General features: G+C 38.7%; 1 protein-coding gene across 4 annotated transcripts in view; it reads left to right on the top strand.

Annotated features, from left to right (window-relative positions):
* trmt61a (tRNA methyltransferase 61A) overlaps positions 1-17,700 on the top strand; it is an 80,299-nt gene extending 62,599 nt beyond the window's left edge. For all 4 annotated transcript variants that reach the window (XM_062968540.1, XM_008115729.3, XM_008115728.2 and 1 more), the window contains exon 4: positions 16,901-17,700. In XM_062968540.1, the coding sequence (XP_062824610.1) occupies positions 16,901-17,226 (326 nt within the window). In that variant the 3' untranslated portion in view covers positions 17,227-17,700. The remainder of the gene's footprint in view (positions 1-16,900) is intronic.
* Positions 17,701-18,322: the final 622 nt, after the last annotated feature.

Below are 18,322 nucleotides of genomic sequence, written 5' to 3' on the forward strand. Positions count from 1 at the left end.
CCTCAAATCGACAAACACTTGAGCCCAGATGCTGTCTTGAAATTCTGCAAGTTGCATCTCCATATCATCAATTTGCATCCATTGGAAACCATTTAATTCCAAACTACTGTAGACTACTTCATCAGGATACTTAATTATTTTCATGGTCTGTTTTAGGCTTCTAGAACTGTAGAATGGATGATGGTTGCTGTGATTATGTGGTTGCTGGTAATGGTGATCACAGGACCTCCAGAGATGAGTCCCCCGCATCATGCCATTGCTTCCTGCTTGCTGGGAGGAAGTGAGGTCAAAGATCCCCTAAAGGCCTAACTGGAACTATATGCTCTGTGCTGGAGTTTTGTTGCTTTGGCCTACAGACCTCCAGCACCAAGAGTCTACACTACACTATAGCAAATATTTTATCCTTGGCTACTGCACCTGGCCATGCAGGAGCCAAGGATGAAACTTCCTTCTTTGCATAAATGTCTAGGTGTGTCAGTGCTGACACGCATGTCATAGGTTCGCCATCACTGGTCTAGAGGCTTTTGTCTGTAGGCAAAGACCTTTTTAAAGAAATTATAACAAAATTTGATGATAAATTTGTGGCAGGGAATCATTTTTATAGGGATGGGGTATATTATATTTTAAACTTCATCATTGCCATGATCATGCCTCCCTGGTCTCTCAAGAGATTTCTGATTTAGCCTTTTTTTTTTTTTGCAAAACATACTGTTGCCCAACTCCTTAGCTCTCTTTTCGTGCTGAAAAGGCTCTTGGAAAGAGTTGACTCCATTTTTCTTCTTACTGGGCCAGATTCAATGCACTCAAATCAGCCATACTAGAGGGTAGATACAAAGGCACTAAATACGAACACAGAGCATGTCCTTGCGGGGAGGGTAATGTCGAAACTGTAATACATGTACTTTTTATTTGTACAATTTACAAAGATGATAGATTAAGGTTAATATCCCCTCTACTCACTAAATGGCCAGGAAGAACCCTAAATTGGTACCACAGTTATTTACTGTCTGATCTTGACAAAAGGGTAATGGAGCAGGTGGCTAAATTTCTCTTTTCAGCGGCAAAAAGCCGTAAGTGCTTCATGAAAAATCTGTAAGTGTTGAGAGTATAACAAAGAGTATCTAGGGGACGGTTTACTAATCTGTAATCAGTTTTTGTTTTAGATTATAAAGATAGTCAAATAACCAATAGAGATTGGATATGCTTGTTATTAACCATAAGCCAAATACAATGTCATAAATTACTCAAATGCTGTATTCCATCATTGTACTGTAACTTGATCCTAGCCAATGGTTTGTTGACCGAAATAAAGGCTACTGACTGACTGACTGATTTTTCTTCTTGCTTCTCATCTCCTTCCAGTCTATCTCTCCACCAGCACCTCTCATTTCTAATCTCTCCACCCTGAGCTGTGCTGTGACCTGTACCAACCCTGAATCTGTTCCTACTTACAGTGTCTGCTGGCCTTCCGCCTAACCTCTTCCCCTGGCCGATGCAACGGGGAGAGTCGACCTCTTGATAGGACCATTTAGGCAAGACCCTTTGGCCCCCTTTATTGAATGGATATGGGGTGGGAGAGTTTCTACAGACCCTCCCATTATTCCCTCTCACCTCCTCTGCCTCCGGAGTTTTGGATGCATTATACATGAGTGCATTCATTTTTGGAGACAGCTCTCCGCACCCTCCCCGGATCAAAGGGCTCACACAGCTTCCCAATGTGAGCAGGACTAATCTGGGATAATTACTGTATCAACTCAGGCTGACGCAGAGATCTCATTAAACAAATTGCGCAGGGGTAGCTTCTCTGAAAAATAGTAGGGAGCTGGGAGGCACTTGAAGGAACCACCTTGGGAATGGCGGGGCAGAGGTCGACATTCACGCAACACTTTTTTCTCATTAGGAGGTTGTCTCTATGAAAGGATTCCCTTGGGAAACTTTGTCGTCTCTTTATTTGCTTATTGTTCACTTCTTGCTCATTTTTTGGAGGGGGAGTTTTAGAGTTTTGTTATTATGATCATCCTTATCTATTATTAGAAAACAGTAATCTGTTGTTACTGTTGTAGTTTTAAAAACTTTTAGCCTGCATATTCATATACCTAGAAGTCTTACATGCAGAAGAGGAGAAAGACTTGTTGTTGTTGTATTCAAGTCACTTCAACCTATGGCTAAATCTGACTCATTCGGTTATAGGTGGTTGGATTTGTATGAAATATTTATTTGTTTGTTTGTTTATTTATGTGTGGATAAGACTGGGTCCCCCCTTGGAGAATTCATGTTGCTATTTATTCCTATTGAAACAGGGAGTTGTTCTGAACCATGTGTATGGTTGTTTTAATTGTATGTGGGTTTTTTAATTACTCCTTTTTAAAGAAAATGTATTTTTATATTTTTGTTAGTTGAACATTGCCATATCATCCTTGGCAGACTGAGGGATGGTATACAAAAATGTTAACAAATAAATGAGAAATAAATGCTTACAACAAGAAATTAAACCAGTTTACTGGGGAAGCAGTGTTTTCTCCCTTGTTGTCATTGTTCAATAAGATTTCAATAAGAAAAAGGAGACAAAGACACTGTGCTTCACATGTTGTGTGTTGTTAACTGCCTTCAAGTCAACTTTGACTTATGTTAACTGTATAAATGAAAGATTTTCAAATCACCTTATCTTCACTAGTCCTGCTTAGGTCTTTTAAACATCTGATTGAGTCAATTCATCTGAAAAGCAGTCTTCCTCTTTTTTTACTGCCTGGCACTTTACCAAGCCTTATTGCCTTTTCTCTTGAATCACATCTTCTCACAATATGGCCAAAGTATGACAGCCTCAGTTTAGTCACCTTGTCTAGGGTCCATTCATTTTTTTTAATAGTCTACAGTATCTGCAGAACCTTCTCCAGCACCAGATTTCAATTGAGTTGATTTTCTTCCTTTCAGCTTTCATAACTGTGCATAGAAACTGGAAGTATGTTGGCATGGACATTCAATGCTCTATCTTTACATTTCGGAATCTTATTTAGTGTAAGCCTCACATAGTTGCATGGAAGAGACACTTTCAGGTGATGCATGGCAATACAGCTCCCCATTCTGCATAACTTTTAAGGGTATAGGAATGATGTTTTCTTTTTCATGTGCCCATCCTAGTGTTCAGCAGCCTTTTGGAGATGTTAGAGTTTTGAATATCTTGCATTGGATATTGGATTCGGCAGCCTACAAGACCTTTTCCAACACTGTTTTCATTACAATTTTTAAAGACAGAAAAAAATCTGATGTCAATTATATAGGTCCTAGATTATCATCTAGATGGAGTCATGCCGGCCACGTAACCTAGGAAACACTGGCTCTTCAGCTTAGAAATAGAGATGAGACTTAATGTCAAGGGGAAACCTTTACCTTTACTTAGATTATCATCAGCACCCATTTAAATATGTTTTAAATGTAAATATTAAAGGTTTGTTGTCATGAAAGCCAATACTTGATCATCATTTAATCTTGTGCAATATAAAGGTTCACTATAAATGCAACCTGATTTAATAATCATACGACGTCTCTTGGGAATCCCTATGAAATGCAGCTAAGAGATTAAATTGGGGACCTTTTTTGGAGATGTCTTGACCAGCTTTTCCCAGAGTTTTTATAAGTTGGAGATCACAAATGGAGATGCTAAAACTGTAGCCAATAAAAAAAATCTACATGGATATGTTACAATGTTATGATGTCAGTGTGTTCATTATGTGAAGTTTTAATGATGGTTTGAAGTTGATATGTACAGTCAGGCCTCTATATCCACAGATTAAATCACCAATTGCTTAAAAGTATGAAAATAAAATCCCCAAAAGTAAGCCTTGATTTTGCCATTGTATATAATAGGACTTGAGAATCCATTTAGTTTGCTGTCTACAGTGGCTGATACAAAAAGCCCACTGTAATTTTATATTTCTAATTTCTTATGTTTTATTAAATATTTCAAAGTAAAATGCTGTCATCTGCCTTGCATCTTAACCTTAGAAGAAAAATATAACAAAAATTTAAAATTTGGATAACTCCCAAAAGCTAACCAAACGTTGTGATGGTAAAAGTTTGTATGTCTTTTTATAGCTTTAATTAGGATGTGAGTTTCAGCAGCCAGGAGTGTTTTCTTCTGTCTTGAGAGTATTAAACATTTGCCATTTAGGGAATATCTATTTTTCGTTTCTCTGGAACATCTGGCATCATAGAATTGTCAGTATATCAGTCTGTAGCTTATAGCATTCCAGTGTAAAGCACTACATACAAATGCTTTAAAAGCCTACCATGAACAATAGTGTAAGCTGCTCTTGTGTTTCCCAAGCACTTTCTCTGAGCACAAAGCATTGATTGTGACATGACATTTCACAGAGCTGAGATGCTCCCTCATTCCTAAAGGATGAGAATTAAAAGTTCTCTCTCCATCCTGTATATTTTTTTTCAAAACAGCCTTTACTTAAAAAGCAAAACGGAGAAACTTTAACTTGATGTTAAGACTCCTGAATAATTTTTCTCTTAGCTCTGATTTATTAATTAGACTCCCCACAGAGTTTCCCTTCTGCGCTGTTTTAAAAATGTACTTGGCATGGCAGAAATGCAAACAGTTTGCATTGGAAAGAAAGCTTTGCTCCAGATGTTCAGTACTTTAGATAAATCTCCCTTCCTTCCTTTCTTTCTTTCTATCACACTCTCTCTCTCTCATGCACAAACACATAATGTGTTTTATCTTGATTTCTGCATAAAATTTAAATAGCATCTTCTAGCATCCTATTGGAGCAAGTGATTGGGGTTTCTGATGTTTCACTGCTTGAGAAAGCTAAAAGAGTGGAATTTGGTTTCTAAGATATGTGATGAAAGTTCAGTCACCCGCAAGCAAAGCTAACTGAACTATTCTAAGGTTGTTTTTAATTTATTTGGGGGAGGTGTTTTCCAGCCTGCAGCAGGATTATCAAGCATGTCATTAGACATTCGTAATGAAAAGTACTTTGCCTGCCTGCTTGAACAGCAAATCTGTCTGAGATTTCTCTTATATATCCTCACAAGTCTCTGTTTACCAAGGATGAACTGTTTAGTGGGGTACCGCTTTCAGATTTGCCTTTTGAAATGGGCCAGTAAAACTTATCTGAATTTAAGCAGTTAAGTGTCTGTCTTGAGGTTTCATTTCCCCTCCAACAGAAGATTAGCCTCCTGAGTAGAAGGAACCAGGATCATGGGGTTTGTCTTGATGTCCTCTCCCTATCCATGAATTCTATAATCCACTGATTCAACCATCCATGACTCAAAAAAATCCCCAAAAGCAAGCATTGATTTTGCTATTTTATTTAGGGAAACCATACTGTGTATAATGGACCATGAGCATCCACCGATTTACATACATACATACATACATACATACATACATACATACATACATACATAATTTTATTATGGTCCATGGACCCACAGCTGTTAAGTGAATAACATACAAGAGTTTACAGAACAGTCAACCCGGGGAATTTGCTTAACAAACATCCACCGATTTTGATATCCATAAGGGGCCCTGGGACTAAACCCCAGTGGATACCAGACGTTTACTAGGTATTACAGTATTTTGTCTTGCAGGGTTTTATTTATTTCTTTATTTACAGTATTTATATTCCGCCCTTTTCACCGCGAAGGGGACCCAGGGCGGATCACATTGCACATATAAGGCAAACATTCAATGCCATAACATAGAACAGAGACAGAGACAGACGCAGGCACGGGCGGGCCTCAAACTCATGACCTCTTGGGCAGAGTGATTTGTTGCAGCTGGCTGCTAACCAGCCTGCTCCACAGCCCGGTTTCCTGGAATCTTTTGAATTCCATGAGAGGTTCCTAGAGGTTCTGCAAGAGATCTTGACTGAAATAATAAGTCTAAAGTTCTAGATATAATAATGTTTAGGTGGGGGTCCTTGAGACCTGAAAAGTATTTGGAGGCCTCCTCCACAGTACAACAGTCAGGAAAGCCTGATCTGTTGGATGGCAGCCATGTCCTATGCTGCATCTGATGGGTGTTGATTTTGTTTATCAATGCCTAGTGGGAGGAATCTAATAAAGTGGCAAGTAAACATAATTGGTTTTATAACCAGAGTAGAGGTTAGAACAGACTTCCCCAATCTGTCCTCCTTCAGATGTTGGACTGGTTGTCTAACCCATCCTGTTAGAGGAAGTTTCACTGTAATATTGGACAAGAACTGGGGAGACCTTGGTTCAAACTCTAACTCGGACAGCTAATGCAATTCACATGATTATGTTGGACCAACCATCCATTTCTCAACCTAAGATATGTGGGGTGGGTGGGATGATGTACCTCCTCCTGTTCACACAAAGTAGAAATGAGGACTCTCATCTGTGCTGCCTTAAGTTTATTGCGCAGGGGGGAGACAGGATAGAAATACACATTTTGAAAACAATTAGGAACCACTCATCTCTTTCCATGTGGATATCTAGCGTGGCAAGCAGATTGATCTTTCTTCCAATTAAGGATGCTTTCTGTTCGACTAATTGAAAAATATGGGTGCCTCTCCCATCCTTCGCATGTTTACTCAAACGTAGTTCAGCACCAGATTCCACTGCACCGTTATGTTTAATTTGTGAATTATATTGAATGATTGACACTTTGAAAGGGGGGAGTGTTAAATACAAAGCTTTTCTTTTAATAGGGAGAAATAGATAGTATGCTGTGATGTCCCCATTACCCTCTATTTTTAGCAGACAGGTTGCCTTGTTATCATGAATTACATAAGAGGCTTTTGTGGGGGTTGGTTTCATTAGAGGGCTGAGCAGCAAAGCAGAGCGATGGAGAAAAATGCAGAATAGTTCAGCCAAGCAATTAACTCCGTTCCAGTTATTATGATTTTTTCCCCTTTTCTTTCTTTCCCAACCGTTTGCATTCTCTACTAAAATCCACATTGTGCCAGGAAGCCTGCTTTATGGGGGACATTGCATCATGACCAAGACCACATGGCCCTTGGATTTCTGGCAGGCAACATCCTTTTTAATTCCTTGAGCTGATTTGGATGGATGGGTGGCTTTTCAGGGTAAATCTGAAACAGTCTATTCCCAGCCGCAAAGGTGACATTGTGGGGAGCGGAGAAAGGATGTCTTAAAAACGCTGGACTGGAAAGGCTGTTTTGTGGCAGCCTTTAATATAGGGCAATATCTCTCTAAATATGACCAGCTCATTGATGTGTCTGCCCTGTTTGGAAGGATTTTTCCTCTGCCGTCTTCTTGTCAAACTGATATGTTCAGGAGACGAGAGCTTTCTTGGCTGGGAAGCTAAAGCCTCCAGAGTTCTCCATCTAAGGAGTGGAGATTATTCTGTGTACACATACCATCCCTCTTAAATAAACCTCGCCAGCTTTCTCTCACTCCACCCCTCCTGCCATGTCCAATGCAAGACATTCAAACGTAGTGGAATGTAGCCAAACCACAATTTGAAAAACATTTAGTGTATGTGTCCGGGTGCACTTTGTGGGCCTTGGCTATGGCTCAAGATACATGAAGAATGCATCCAAACTGGAAATACTATCTAACTTTAAATGGCCAAACAATTTTGGGAAATGTACTTTGGTGAAGGGAGGCATATGCTCATTGAGGGATTCCTAGATCTTTTTTCTCTGCAAGATACTGAATGACTTTTGAACATGTTTATGTATAATTGATACTATATCAATGTATTGTTTTTATAACACAGCCCAACAAAAATGTCTTGGTGTCTTGTTTTAGGATTGTTCCTGGGGTTTATTTCAGGGGCTAATTCGGAAAATTGCATTGGATAGACTGCATCAGCTCTAGTTTCTTAGATATTGTTATCATGATTTTTCTTGCGCGAACAGATGAAGACTCATATGACAAATGTTCTGTATCTAAAAACTGGAACGGATAGGGGGAAATTGTTGCAATTTTTGGAATCAGGTGGTCAAACATGCCCAGAAAAAGGTCTAAAATTTCAGGCACCAAAATGTGTATTGGCCAGTGAGTCTATATATACCCTGTTTCCCCTAAAATAAGACATCCCCAGAAAATAAGACCTAGTAGAGGTTTTGCTGAATTGCTAAATATAAGGCCTCCCCCAAAAGTAAGACCTAGCAAAGTTTTTGTTTGGAAGCATGCCCACCGAACAGAACACCAGAGCATGCAGGATTATTAAATATACGTACCATAGAGTGTGGTACATGGAAATAATGGTAGTAACAAGAATTCTTGATAGGATTCACAGTTTGGCTGGTTATGCTGGTTTGTGATTTCCATCTTCATGGAAAAATAAGACATCCCCAGAAAATAAGACCTAGTAGAGGTTTTGCTGAATTGCTAAATATAAGGCCTCCCCCAAAAGTAAGACCTAGCAAAGTTTTTGTTTGGAAGCATGCCCACCGAACAGAACACCAGAGCATGCAGGATCATTAAATGTACGTACCATAGAGTGTGGTACATGGAAATAATGGTAGTAACAAGAATTCTTGATAGGATTCACAGTTTGGCTGGTTATGCTGGTTTGTGATTTCCATCTTCATGGAAAAATAAGACATCCCCTGAAAATAAGACCTAGAGCATCTTTGGAATCAAAAATTAACATAAGACACTGTCTTATTTTCGGGGAAACACGGTACTTGAAATAGAACCAGAATACTCAATTCGTTAATGTGTAGACGTTGTTTCGGTCCTTCAGCATGGCTCTGTGGTCAATTCCCACCAGAAATCTTTTCAATTGGGTTCACTATTATCTGCAATTTCATGTTTCCACTATTCATTGAACAACCTTTCCCCCACAAATATGGTGGGCCTTCAATATTTGGTGCAGAAACACAGTGAGGGATCCAGCCAAGCGTATTCCTTCCACAACCTGGTGCTAAGACCTTCTGGATGGAGCCACCGACTCCTCTTACTTCTCTCCAGCATTTGATGCTTCTCGTTCTGTTGTGTAGGAAAGAAACTGGTCTATATTTGGAAAGGCATCAAATCAAAAAATAGACTGGCATGTGAAAAGACAGAGCTTTTGTCTCCATCCAAGCAAACTTTCCATTTTTAGAAGTCTATGAAGGTTGCAGAAATGAAGGATCGGAAGAAACTAACTGCTGACAGTAACGGCTTAGAAAATGAGACCAAGAAAATGAGACAGAGTTTCAAGTACTGTAGCAGAATCAGTGCCTGGCATGTTGTGGGCGCTCCCCCCCTTTTTCCAAAAATGAGTGCTTTTTCTATAAATAATGCATTGAGAAAGAAACTTCAGGTGCATCTACATTGTAAAATTAATGCAGTTTGATGTCAATAACTGCCACAGCTCAGTGCTATGGAATCATGGAAGTAGTAGTTTTACAAGATCTGTAGCTTTCTTTGCCAAAGAGTGTTGATGCCTCGCTAAATTACAAATCCCAGTTTGTAATTCCATAGCATTAAACTATGGCAGTTAAAGTGTCAGGCTGCATTGATTCTACAAAAATTGTAGCTCCATACCCATTAATTTGAATTTGTATTAATCCAATTGGCACATTTGTAATCCTGTTTTTGAACAAGCTACAGTACACATAATGCATCTTACGTTCTTAAAGCAACAGGTAGGTACAGATAAGTTTTAAAAGTTTTAGAGTTTGTTCAGGGAGTTCTTTAAAAAAATACAGTGGAAAAACATGGCTTCATATCTCTCGAAGTTGGACATCTCTTTTAAAACAGTTTTGTATAGAATCAGTTGCACTGTGAAACCAAATACACACCAAAAGGATTTTGTATAAATTAGGTGTCACATATATATTTTAATGAGGGTACTCAACTAGAAAGTGGCCTTAGAAGAATTACACATTTCTTTAACAAGATATTAATATAATATATTTATCTTAGTTCATAAGGAATGCTTTCAGCTCCCCAGATAATCTGATTGTTCATATCCAATTCTGCATTTTCTTTTTGGAGTTGCATCAAGCTGGAATGTGCCCGACTGTCTCAGGCTGAATTCTTTCATGAGATTGGGGGCTTTTCATTGCATTTGCTTTAATGAGATCTGGTCCATGAGAGCTTACATTAAAAGAAATCTGGCATTTTAAAAGACCTGTCCTTTTTTCATCCCCCTCCGAGGGGCAGGGAGTGATCTATTGTACAACTTCTTTGTTTCTCTCCCCCTCCGTGGCCTTTTATGCCATCTGTTCTGCTGCTGCTTAAAGCCCAGAACATCCCATTGGCTTGTGCTACACCGATTCAAATACAAGGAAACCAGAAATTAAGAAAGCTTGCTGAAGAAGTGCTTTTGAAAGAGAAATTAGACAAATGCTTTTATGTTATATAGAATTAGGTGGCAGTGTTCTGAGCCTCTTATATGATGAACTATACCACTTCACACTGCAGATGGGGGGTTGTCTAGGTTTTAATGCTACACTGTATTAAAAAAGAAACAGCCTCCTTTAATTTTTTTTAAAAACCCTGTTGCATCAGGGAGGCCAGTAGTGATTTCTATTTGTAGAGAGACTTATATGCAAGGTGACATTTGATGATTAACCTGCTGATTAAAGTGAATTATTATTATTATTATTATTATTCGTAATAATAGTATTAATATTGTTATTATTATTTGAAACACAACAAGATGAGTCCACAGCAGACACTCGGCTGTCTGTTGTATTGGATCACACATCGGACACTTCCCAAGTGTCTAGGACTGTGTGATGTATCGGCGAATAATGCATGCAGATAAGGTGGCCTTCTGCAGCTGGCAGATGGTGTTTAAGTACAGACCAAGGTCTTTAGGCACTGCACCCAGTGTGCCGATCACCACTGGGACCACCTTGACTAGCTTGTGGCTGAGTCTTTGCAGTTCGATCTTTAAATCCTCATATTGTGTCAGCTTTTCCTGCTGCCACCTGGGATTGCTACATTGACTACTACTACTACTACTACTACTACTATTATTATTATTATTATTATTATTATTATTATTATTATTATTATTATTAGATCACGTTAAACTACAGGGTAATCAAACAAAATGTCATCTTGCATAAAATCTTTCTGCAAATAGAAAATCATTATTATTATCATTATTGGGAGCTGCGATGGCGCAATGGGTTAAATCATGTGCCGGCTGAACTGCTGACCTGAAAGCTGGGTTACTGACCAGAAGGTTGCCGTTCAAATCTGCGAGATGGGGTGAGCTTCCATCTCTCAGCTCTAGCTTGCGGGGACATGAGAGAAGCCTCCCAGCAGGATGGTCACATATCTGGGTGCCCCCTGAGCAAAGTCTCTGTAGACAGCCAATTCTCTCACACCAGAAGTAACTTGCAGTATGTTCTCAAGTCGCTTCTGACACAATAAAATTATTATTATTATTATTATTATTATTATTTATTACTCTCCTCTCCTCATAGTTCGAGGCACAGCACAATTGAAACACATTGCCCTAAAATATATATCATAATATTCAAACATTAATATACATATATTAAAATAAATAGTGCAAAGGTTAAAATGTAATAAAATCACCTATATTAAAATAAAAAGAGTGTACATTTAAAATCCACCATATAAAATTAATTCATTTTGTCCCCTTAGAACTTGTATCACCAGTAGCTGCTGCATTTCCCACCCTCGGCTTATACTCGAGTCAATAAGTTTTCCCAGTTTTTTGTGGTAAAATTAGGTGCCTCGGCTTATATTTGGGTCGGCTTATACTCGAGTATATACGGTAATCTGTCTTTAAGGACCTCATCTTTAGCAACTAGCATCCTAAGTTCTACTCTCTTACATTTCTACCTGAAACCTGACTTCTTTATACCTGCACTATCTTGGAGCCAAATTCAGCGTCAAAGCATCTGACTTTTTGATTAACAGGGATGATGATATTGTCAGTTGCAAATCCTTGTTCCCTTGGAGCTTAACTGTAATCCTGACATAAATGCTGAGCTGTGGGTGGGAATTTTCTCGCCCATATTACACTTTTATTACCTATCCTTGGTACAGTCTTCAGCTGCCTTTTTCTTGGATAGGAAATTCAGACCAAATAGCTTTTGAAATGATCATTTCATGGTCGAGAGACAAGAAAATTAGACTTGCCTTCTCCATACAAATGCATACTGTAAAAGTTCTGGGAATATATATATATTTGTATCAGGCCTGATCCTCCCTATTAACAAGGTTGGTTTTATAGCCCATAATCTATCTTCCAACACACCTGGACTAGCTTTTTTCTTGCATACAATGGATTAATTGTCTGTCTTTGAAACCTCCACAAGGAATTGTTCCTTTGGTTAGTTTACAGGACCTTACTACTATTGAAATGTAGTAACATTTGAAAATCTTTTCTGGCTACATTCAGTTTTGTTTTTCTCTTCCATTTTGGACAGTCTGTTGACCCCCTGGAACAGAAATGTGACCCACAATTTGCAAAAGCTGCCCAACCCTATGTTAAGTACCGTATATACTCGAGTATAAGCCGACCCAAATATAAGCCGAGGCACCTAATTTTACCACAAAAAACTGGGAAAACATTGACTCCAGTATAAGCCGAGAGTGGTAAATTTCAGAAATAAAAACAGATACCAATAAAATTACATTAATTGAGGCATCAGTAGGTTAAATGTTTTTGAATATTTACATAAAGCTCTAATTTAAGATAAGATTGTCCAACTCTGATTAAATCATTATTCTCCTTCAATGTAAATGTGCTTGTGTATCCTTTTAATAATAATAGAGTAAAATAATACATATAATAATAATAATAATAATAATAAACACAGGAGAATAATACATGTAGTAATAAATTGAGTATAATAATAAATATAATAAAAAGAAGAAGAAGAGTGAAATTATACATGTATTAATAATAATAAAAATAGAGTAAAATAAATGTAATAGCAACAATAATAGAAAAAATAATAAATGTAATAATACCAATAATAACAGAGAAAAATAATAAATGTACCATATATTCTCGAGTATAAGCTGACCCAAATATAAGCCAACCAGGACCCTCACCCGAGTATAAGCCAAGGGGGGCTTTTTCAGTCTTAAAAAAAGGGCTGAAAAACTAGGCTTATACTCGAGTATATACAGTAATAGAAATATTGAGCAAAAATGGGAAGACACCCGAGACTCGCAGTCAACTGTATTCCGTAGCTGTCCATACGAATGCTAAATGTTAACGGAAGCTGTTGTATCTCTGTAGTCCAGAAAGCATGCCAAGCCTTGTCCAGTTTTACTCAGCCCCAGAAATGATATTTCTGAATTTCCTGTACAAATGTGCTTCCTTTGGTTAGGGATGTAGGGTGCTGTTAGGGTTTGATTAAAATTCATGCTTTGGGGGTTTTTTTTAACCACCAGTGATGTTCTTTAACAAAAAAAAGAGGAGATATTCTGAGATACCCATAAAGGGCATTGAAGTCTCCAGAGTTTTGCAAGGTTAGAAAAGGTGATGCAATGCGCTGCTGCAAAGAAAAGGAAATCAAAAGGGATAACTGGTTCAATTTCTGTTCCGTTGCTCTTTAAAACTTATACTGTCCCATATCACCAATCATCTCTCAGCATTGTCTATCAGGTCTAGTGCTGATGGGAATACCATTCCAACATAATTTATTGTTTCCCTGGATTTAAAAATATGGATTTTCCCCACAAATTTACTCTTGTTTTTGGAGATGAAGACCTACTCAAGTCAATGTGTTGTCGAAGGCTTTAATGGCCGGGATCACAGGGTTGTTGTATGTATTCCAGGCTGTATGGCCATGTTCTAGAAGTATTCTCCTGACGTTTCACCCACATCTATGGCAGGCATCCTTAGAGGTTGTGAGGCATAGAGAAACTAGTTTCTCCATGCCTCACAACCTCTGAGGATGCCTGCCATAGATGTGGGCGAAACATCAGGAGAGAATACTTCTAGAACATGGCCATACAGCCCGGAATATATATAACAACCCTCTACTCAAGCCATGTTCGTCCATGGTTTGATGTTGCCTTGTAGCCTCATGTTGCATGTTGTCTTTCAACAACCCCATGAATTCCATAGTTTTCTTAGTCAAGAAATTATTCGTGGGTGTTTTTTGCCAGTTCCTTTCTTTGAAATATAGCCTACAAGACCAAATATTTGTTGGTGGACTCCCATCCAAGTGCTAGCCAGGATTGACCCTGCTTAGCTTACAAGATCAGATGGTATCTAGTGCTTTTATGGTATTTAGGCCCTATTTGTCTTGAAAATATCTTTCTTCTGTCCCAAGGTGGTTTACGTAGCCGTTAACCATTGTGAGTCAAAAATGCCGTTATCTGAAATGCCATCATTGTTTACACAACTACGACTTCAATAGCTCTTCCAAAAAATATGAAAGGCATTTATGAGAAAGCCAGTGGTTCTTTTAACGAAGTGCTAACATCTGTGTGAAGCATCTAGGAAGTGGAGCGTTAATCAGCGACAAGGCACATAGATCTGGTACATTCTGTTCCAGGAGCCTCTTTCTGTACAATGACGGTCCAGGAAAAACAAAGCTGGCATGGGAATACTTTCCCAATACAGTTGTATCTATGTCTGTTTGGAAGGAAGTTTCTCTTAAGCTCATTGGAGCTTACTTCCAGTATATCCAGTGCAACTTCTCTATCCATAGTGGAAAGAGGAAACCATTGATAATACTGAACTCTATTGAAATGAACGACTACTACTTCTACTAGAAGTTACCATAAAATCACATGGAAGACTTTAAACATTTCTATAGAGGACATTTGTCAAATATGTGATGGGTGGAATCATAGGTACTAGTCATGTCATAGTCAATATTGTATAGGGTTGCCTTAGATATTATTAAGCAGATATGATCACAGATGTTGGTAGCCTTCCTTGGGCAATTTTGGGTTAAAGTTACTTGGAACCTCTTTTACAATGGACTGTCTTAAGTTCTGTTTACGTAAGGATAGAAGGGAAAGTGTCTTCTGGGATTTCTACTATCAAGATGGGTTAGTATATAATAACTTGTCCGTTACACTCTGATCCATATAAGTTATGCTAAACCAGGCATGGGCAAACTTCAGCCCTCCAGGTGTTTTGGACTTTAACTCCCACAATTCCTAACAGCCGATAGGCTGTTAGGAATTGTGGGAGTTGAAGTCCAAAACACCTGGAGGGCCGAAGTTTGCCCATGCCTGTGCTAAACTAAGTCTACGAGACAATTCTGATTCAAAGATTTCAAGCAAATCTTTGCTGTGGAAGGAATGGATTGATTGTGGGATTTATACTTTGGATCAACCACTTTTTTGGCCATTTTCAATATTGCCATATAATTGTTGGTTACCCAGACATGGACTGCACCAGTATTTACAACTGAAACACTTTTTGTGTCTATATATGGACCATCAACTCAGAAATATTTATTATATCCTCGAAGAGACTGAAGTTTAGTTTTAAGACTAGTTTAGTTTGCAAACAAGTCTATTCATAAATATTTGTTGGAAAGCACTAAATTTAGCATTGATGAAATTAAAGGTGAGTAGAACAAAGAGTTGGATAGTCATGTGCAATAACTTCCCTAGCTTCAGTACCTAAAACCTCATTAGACCTGAAATTATATTTTGATATTTTTCAGTAGCATTAGATCTTTTTGGAGCCCCCAGTGGAACAGCAGGTTAAACCACTGATACTGAACTTGCTGACCAAAAGGTTGGCAGTTTAGATCTGGGGAAGTAGGGTGAGCTCCTGCTGTTAGCCCCAGCTTCTGCCAACCTAGCAGTTCGAAAACATGTAAATGTGAGTAGATCAATAGGTACCTTTCCGAAAGGAAAGTAACAGCGCGCCATGCAGTCATGCTGGCCACATAACCTTGAAGGTGTATACAGATAACGCCGGCTCTTCAGCTGAGAAATGGAGATGAGCACCAACCCCACAAATTCAGCCACAATTCTACTTAATGTCAGTGGAAAACCTTTCCCTTTACAGTGTTCCCTCACTTATTGCTAGGGTTAGGTTCCAGGACCACCCTCAATAAGTGAAAATCCGCGAAGTAGGGACACTATATTTATCTTAATATTTATACATTATACATTACCCTATAAGCCTTATGTATCACCTGTCACATCAGCACTTTTAATCCTGTACCCATTACTCTGGCCCAGCCCAATTCTATTGTGTTTTAGCGTATTGTTATTGCTTGTAGTTTATACTGTTTTAATTCCTTTAATTTGCTTTTGTTTTGTATTGTTATATTATGTGTTGAGGCCTTGGCCTTTGTAAGCCGCATCGAGTCCTTCGGGAGATGCTAGTGGGGTACAAATAAAGTTTAATAATAATAATAATAATAATAATAATAATAATAATAATAATAATAATACATTATTTTAGTAATTATACACTATTTTAAGTCTTTATCAACCAATCGTGTGTTGATAACTTGCCTCCTTTTCCTCCCATTGCCGCTTGGGCTCCTTTGGCTTCTCCTTCCTCCCTTCCTTAGGCTGTAAATTGTAATTTTTTATGATTTATAATAGTCTTTTAGAGTTTATTGAAAAACCGTGAAACAGCAAATCCGTGAAAAGTGAACCGCGAAGTAGTGAGGGAACACTGTACCTCTACTATATCTTTTTTTAGAAAAAATTGTTTTAACTAAATGTTAGTAATGTAACATCTTGAGAAATATGATACCAACATGTTCAGTGATTATTCCATTTATGATTGGCTGCATTACAACGTATTAACTTTGAAATAGAAAAATCTCTGGTATTTGTACATGCAATGTGATGTGGAATTTAACTGAGGCAAAGCTGCTTTAGAAATACAGTAAAGGATTCACAGAACCGAAGCTTAGATAACGTTACCAGGGAATTGAGTTTGGAAATGATGGTTGCAATTGGTGGGTCTTTTGTCATCCATCAGTTCGTTCATTCATTCATTCATTCCCTCTCTCCTCTCCTTCTCTTTCTTTAGGTGGGCGCATCTGTTCTTTCTCCCCCTGCATCGAGCAAGTTCAAAGGACCTGCCTGGCTTTGGAGGAACACGGCTTTACTGAAATTAATACTTCGGAGATCCTGCTCAGGGTGTACAACGTTCGGACAATTAGCTTGCAAATCCCTGACCTTGGAAAAGCAGCCGAGGATAATGCTAGCGCCACGGCATTTGACAGAGGCAGCCCATCAAATCAGGATGCGGCAAGTCCTCAGGCAGGGACCGTGCAATTCAAAAGCAGTGTACCGCTCAGGGAAATGGTGGGTCACACTGGCTATTTGACCTTTGCTACCAAAAGTCTATTTTAGTTACACACGGAGAGAAGAACAGCCTTGTCCTCGCCTCGCCCTCCTGACTGAGCTTCTCGGGCTTTTTCTTGCTCGCTGGGAAACTCCATATATAGTCAGATTGAGTAAGATTATGCTTTGTTTAAATAGTACGTAGGAGCACTAACCAGATCCGCCTTAGCGGCACATTGTCATTCTGGAACACTGCTTGGTTGGCTGTCAGGTGGGGAGATGGATTAGCAGCTAATAGCTGTGGGCTGGAGTTTGCAAAGTAAAAACCGCTTGCTGAGGTTGGGGAAGGGAATGGAGGCGTTTGGGGGATGTCAGCAAGGTCTCCTTGTCCTTTTTATAGTTTCTTATTCTCCTTTAAAACAGCCTGCCGTGGAAAAAGGCGTGTGTTTGTGTGTGTGCATTTACAAAACAGAGTGCTTACAAATAGGAACAATAGCTATTTTTAAAGAATTCACCAAATGTCCAATAAAGAATTTGAAAGAAGCTCAGAGTTGTTCAATTAATGGAATTGGAAACCATGTTGTGCCAAGTCCAATTTATCATCAGCTCCTTTAAGAATGCTTTTGTGGCTAATGACAGTTTGTTTGTTTGTTTGCTTGCTTGCTTGTTTTTTGTATGTTTACCCCGCTCTATCTCGGCCCCAGAGGGGACTCAGAGTGGCTTCCAAATTGGCAATAATTCAATGCCACAATAAACATCAACATACAAAATACAAAACACCTGGAGGGCCCAAGTTTGCCCATGCCTGTGTTAGAGTCATAGGCCTACATTTTGTATCAGATAGAATCCTAGAGTTGGAAGAGACCCCCAGAGCCATCCAACCCCATTCTGCCATGCAGGAACACACAGTTGAATCACTCCCAACAGATAGCCTTCCAGCCTGTTTAAAAAAATGTTTAGGGAAGAAGAGGCAATATCTGTTGTAGTTCAGTTGTTCTGGAGAGATCTCAATGCAGACGAATACCACTCCTTTCTTGACAGATAATAGAATTTCAATTTCATTAGCAACAGAAAAGTAACTTCTCTTGATGCTGTTTCCTCCCTTTTTGCAACTTGAAGTAATGCAGTTCAGAAGTATTTTTATCTCATCTGCTTAAAGAAGTCC

The sequence above is a fragment of the Anolis carolinensis genome, chromosome 1 (assembly GCF_035594765.1).
Source record: "Anolis carolinensis isolate JA03-04 chromosome 1, rAnoCar3.1.pri, whole genome shotgun sequence".
NCBI lineage: Eukaryota > Metazoa > Chordata > Lepidosauria > Squamata > Dactyloidae > Anolis > Anolis carolinensis.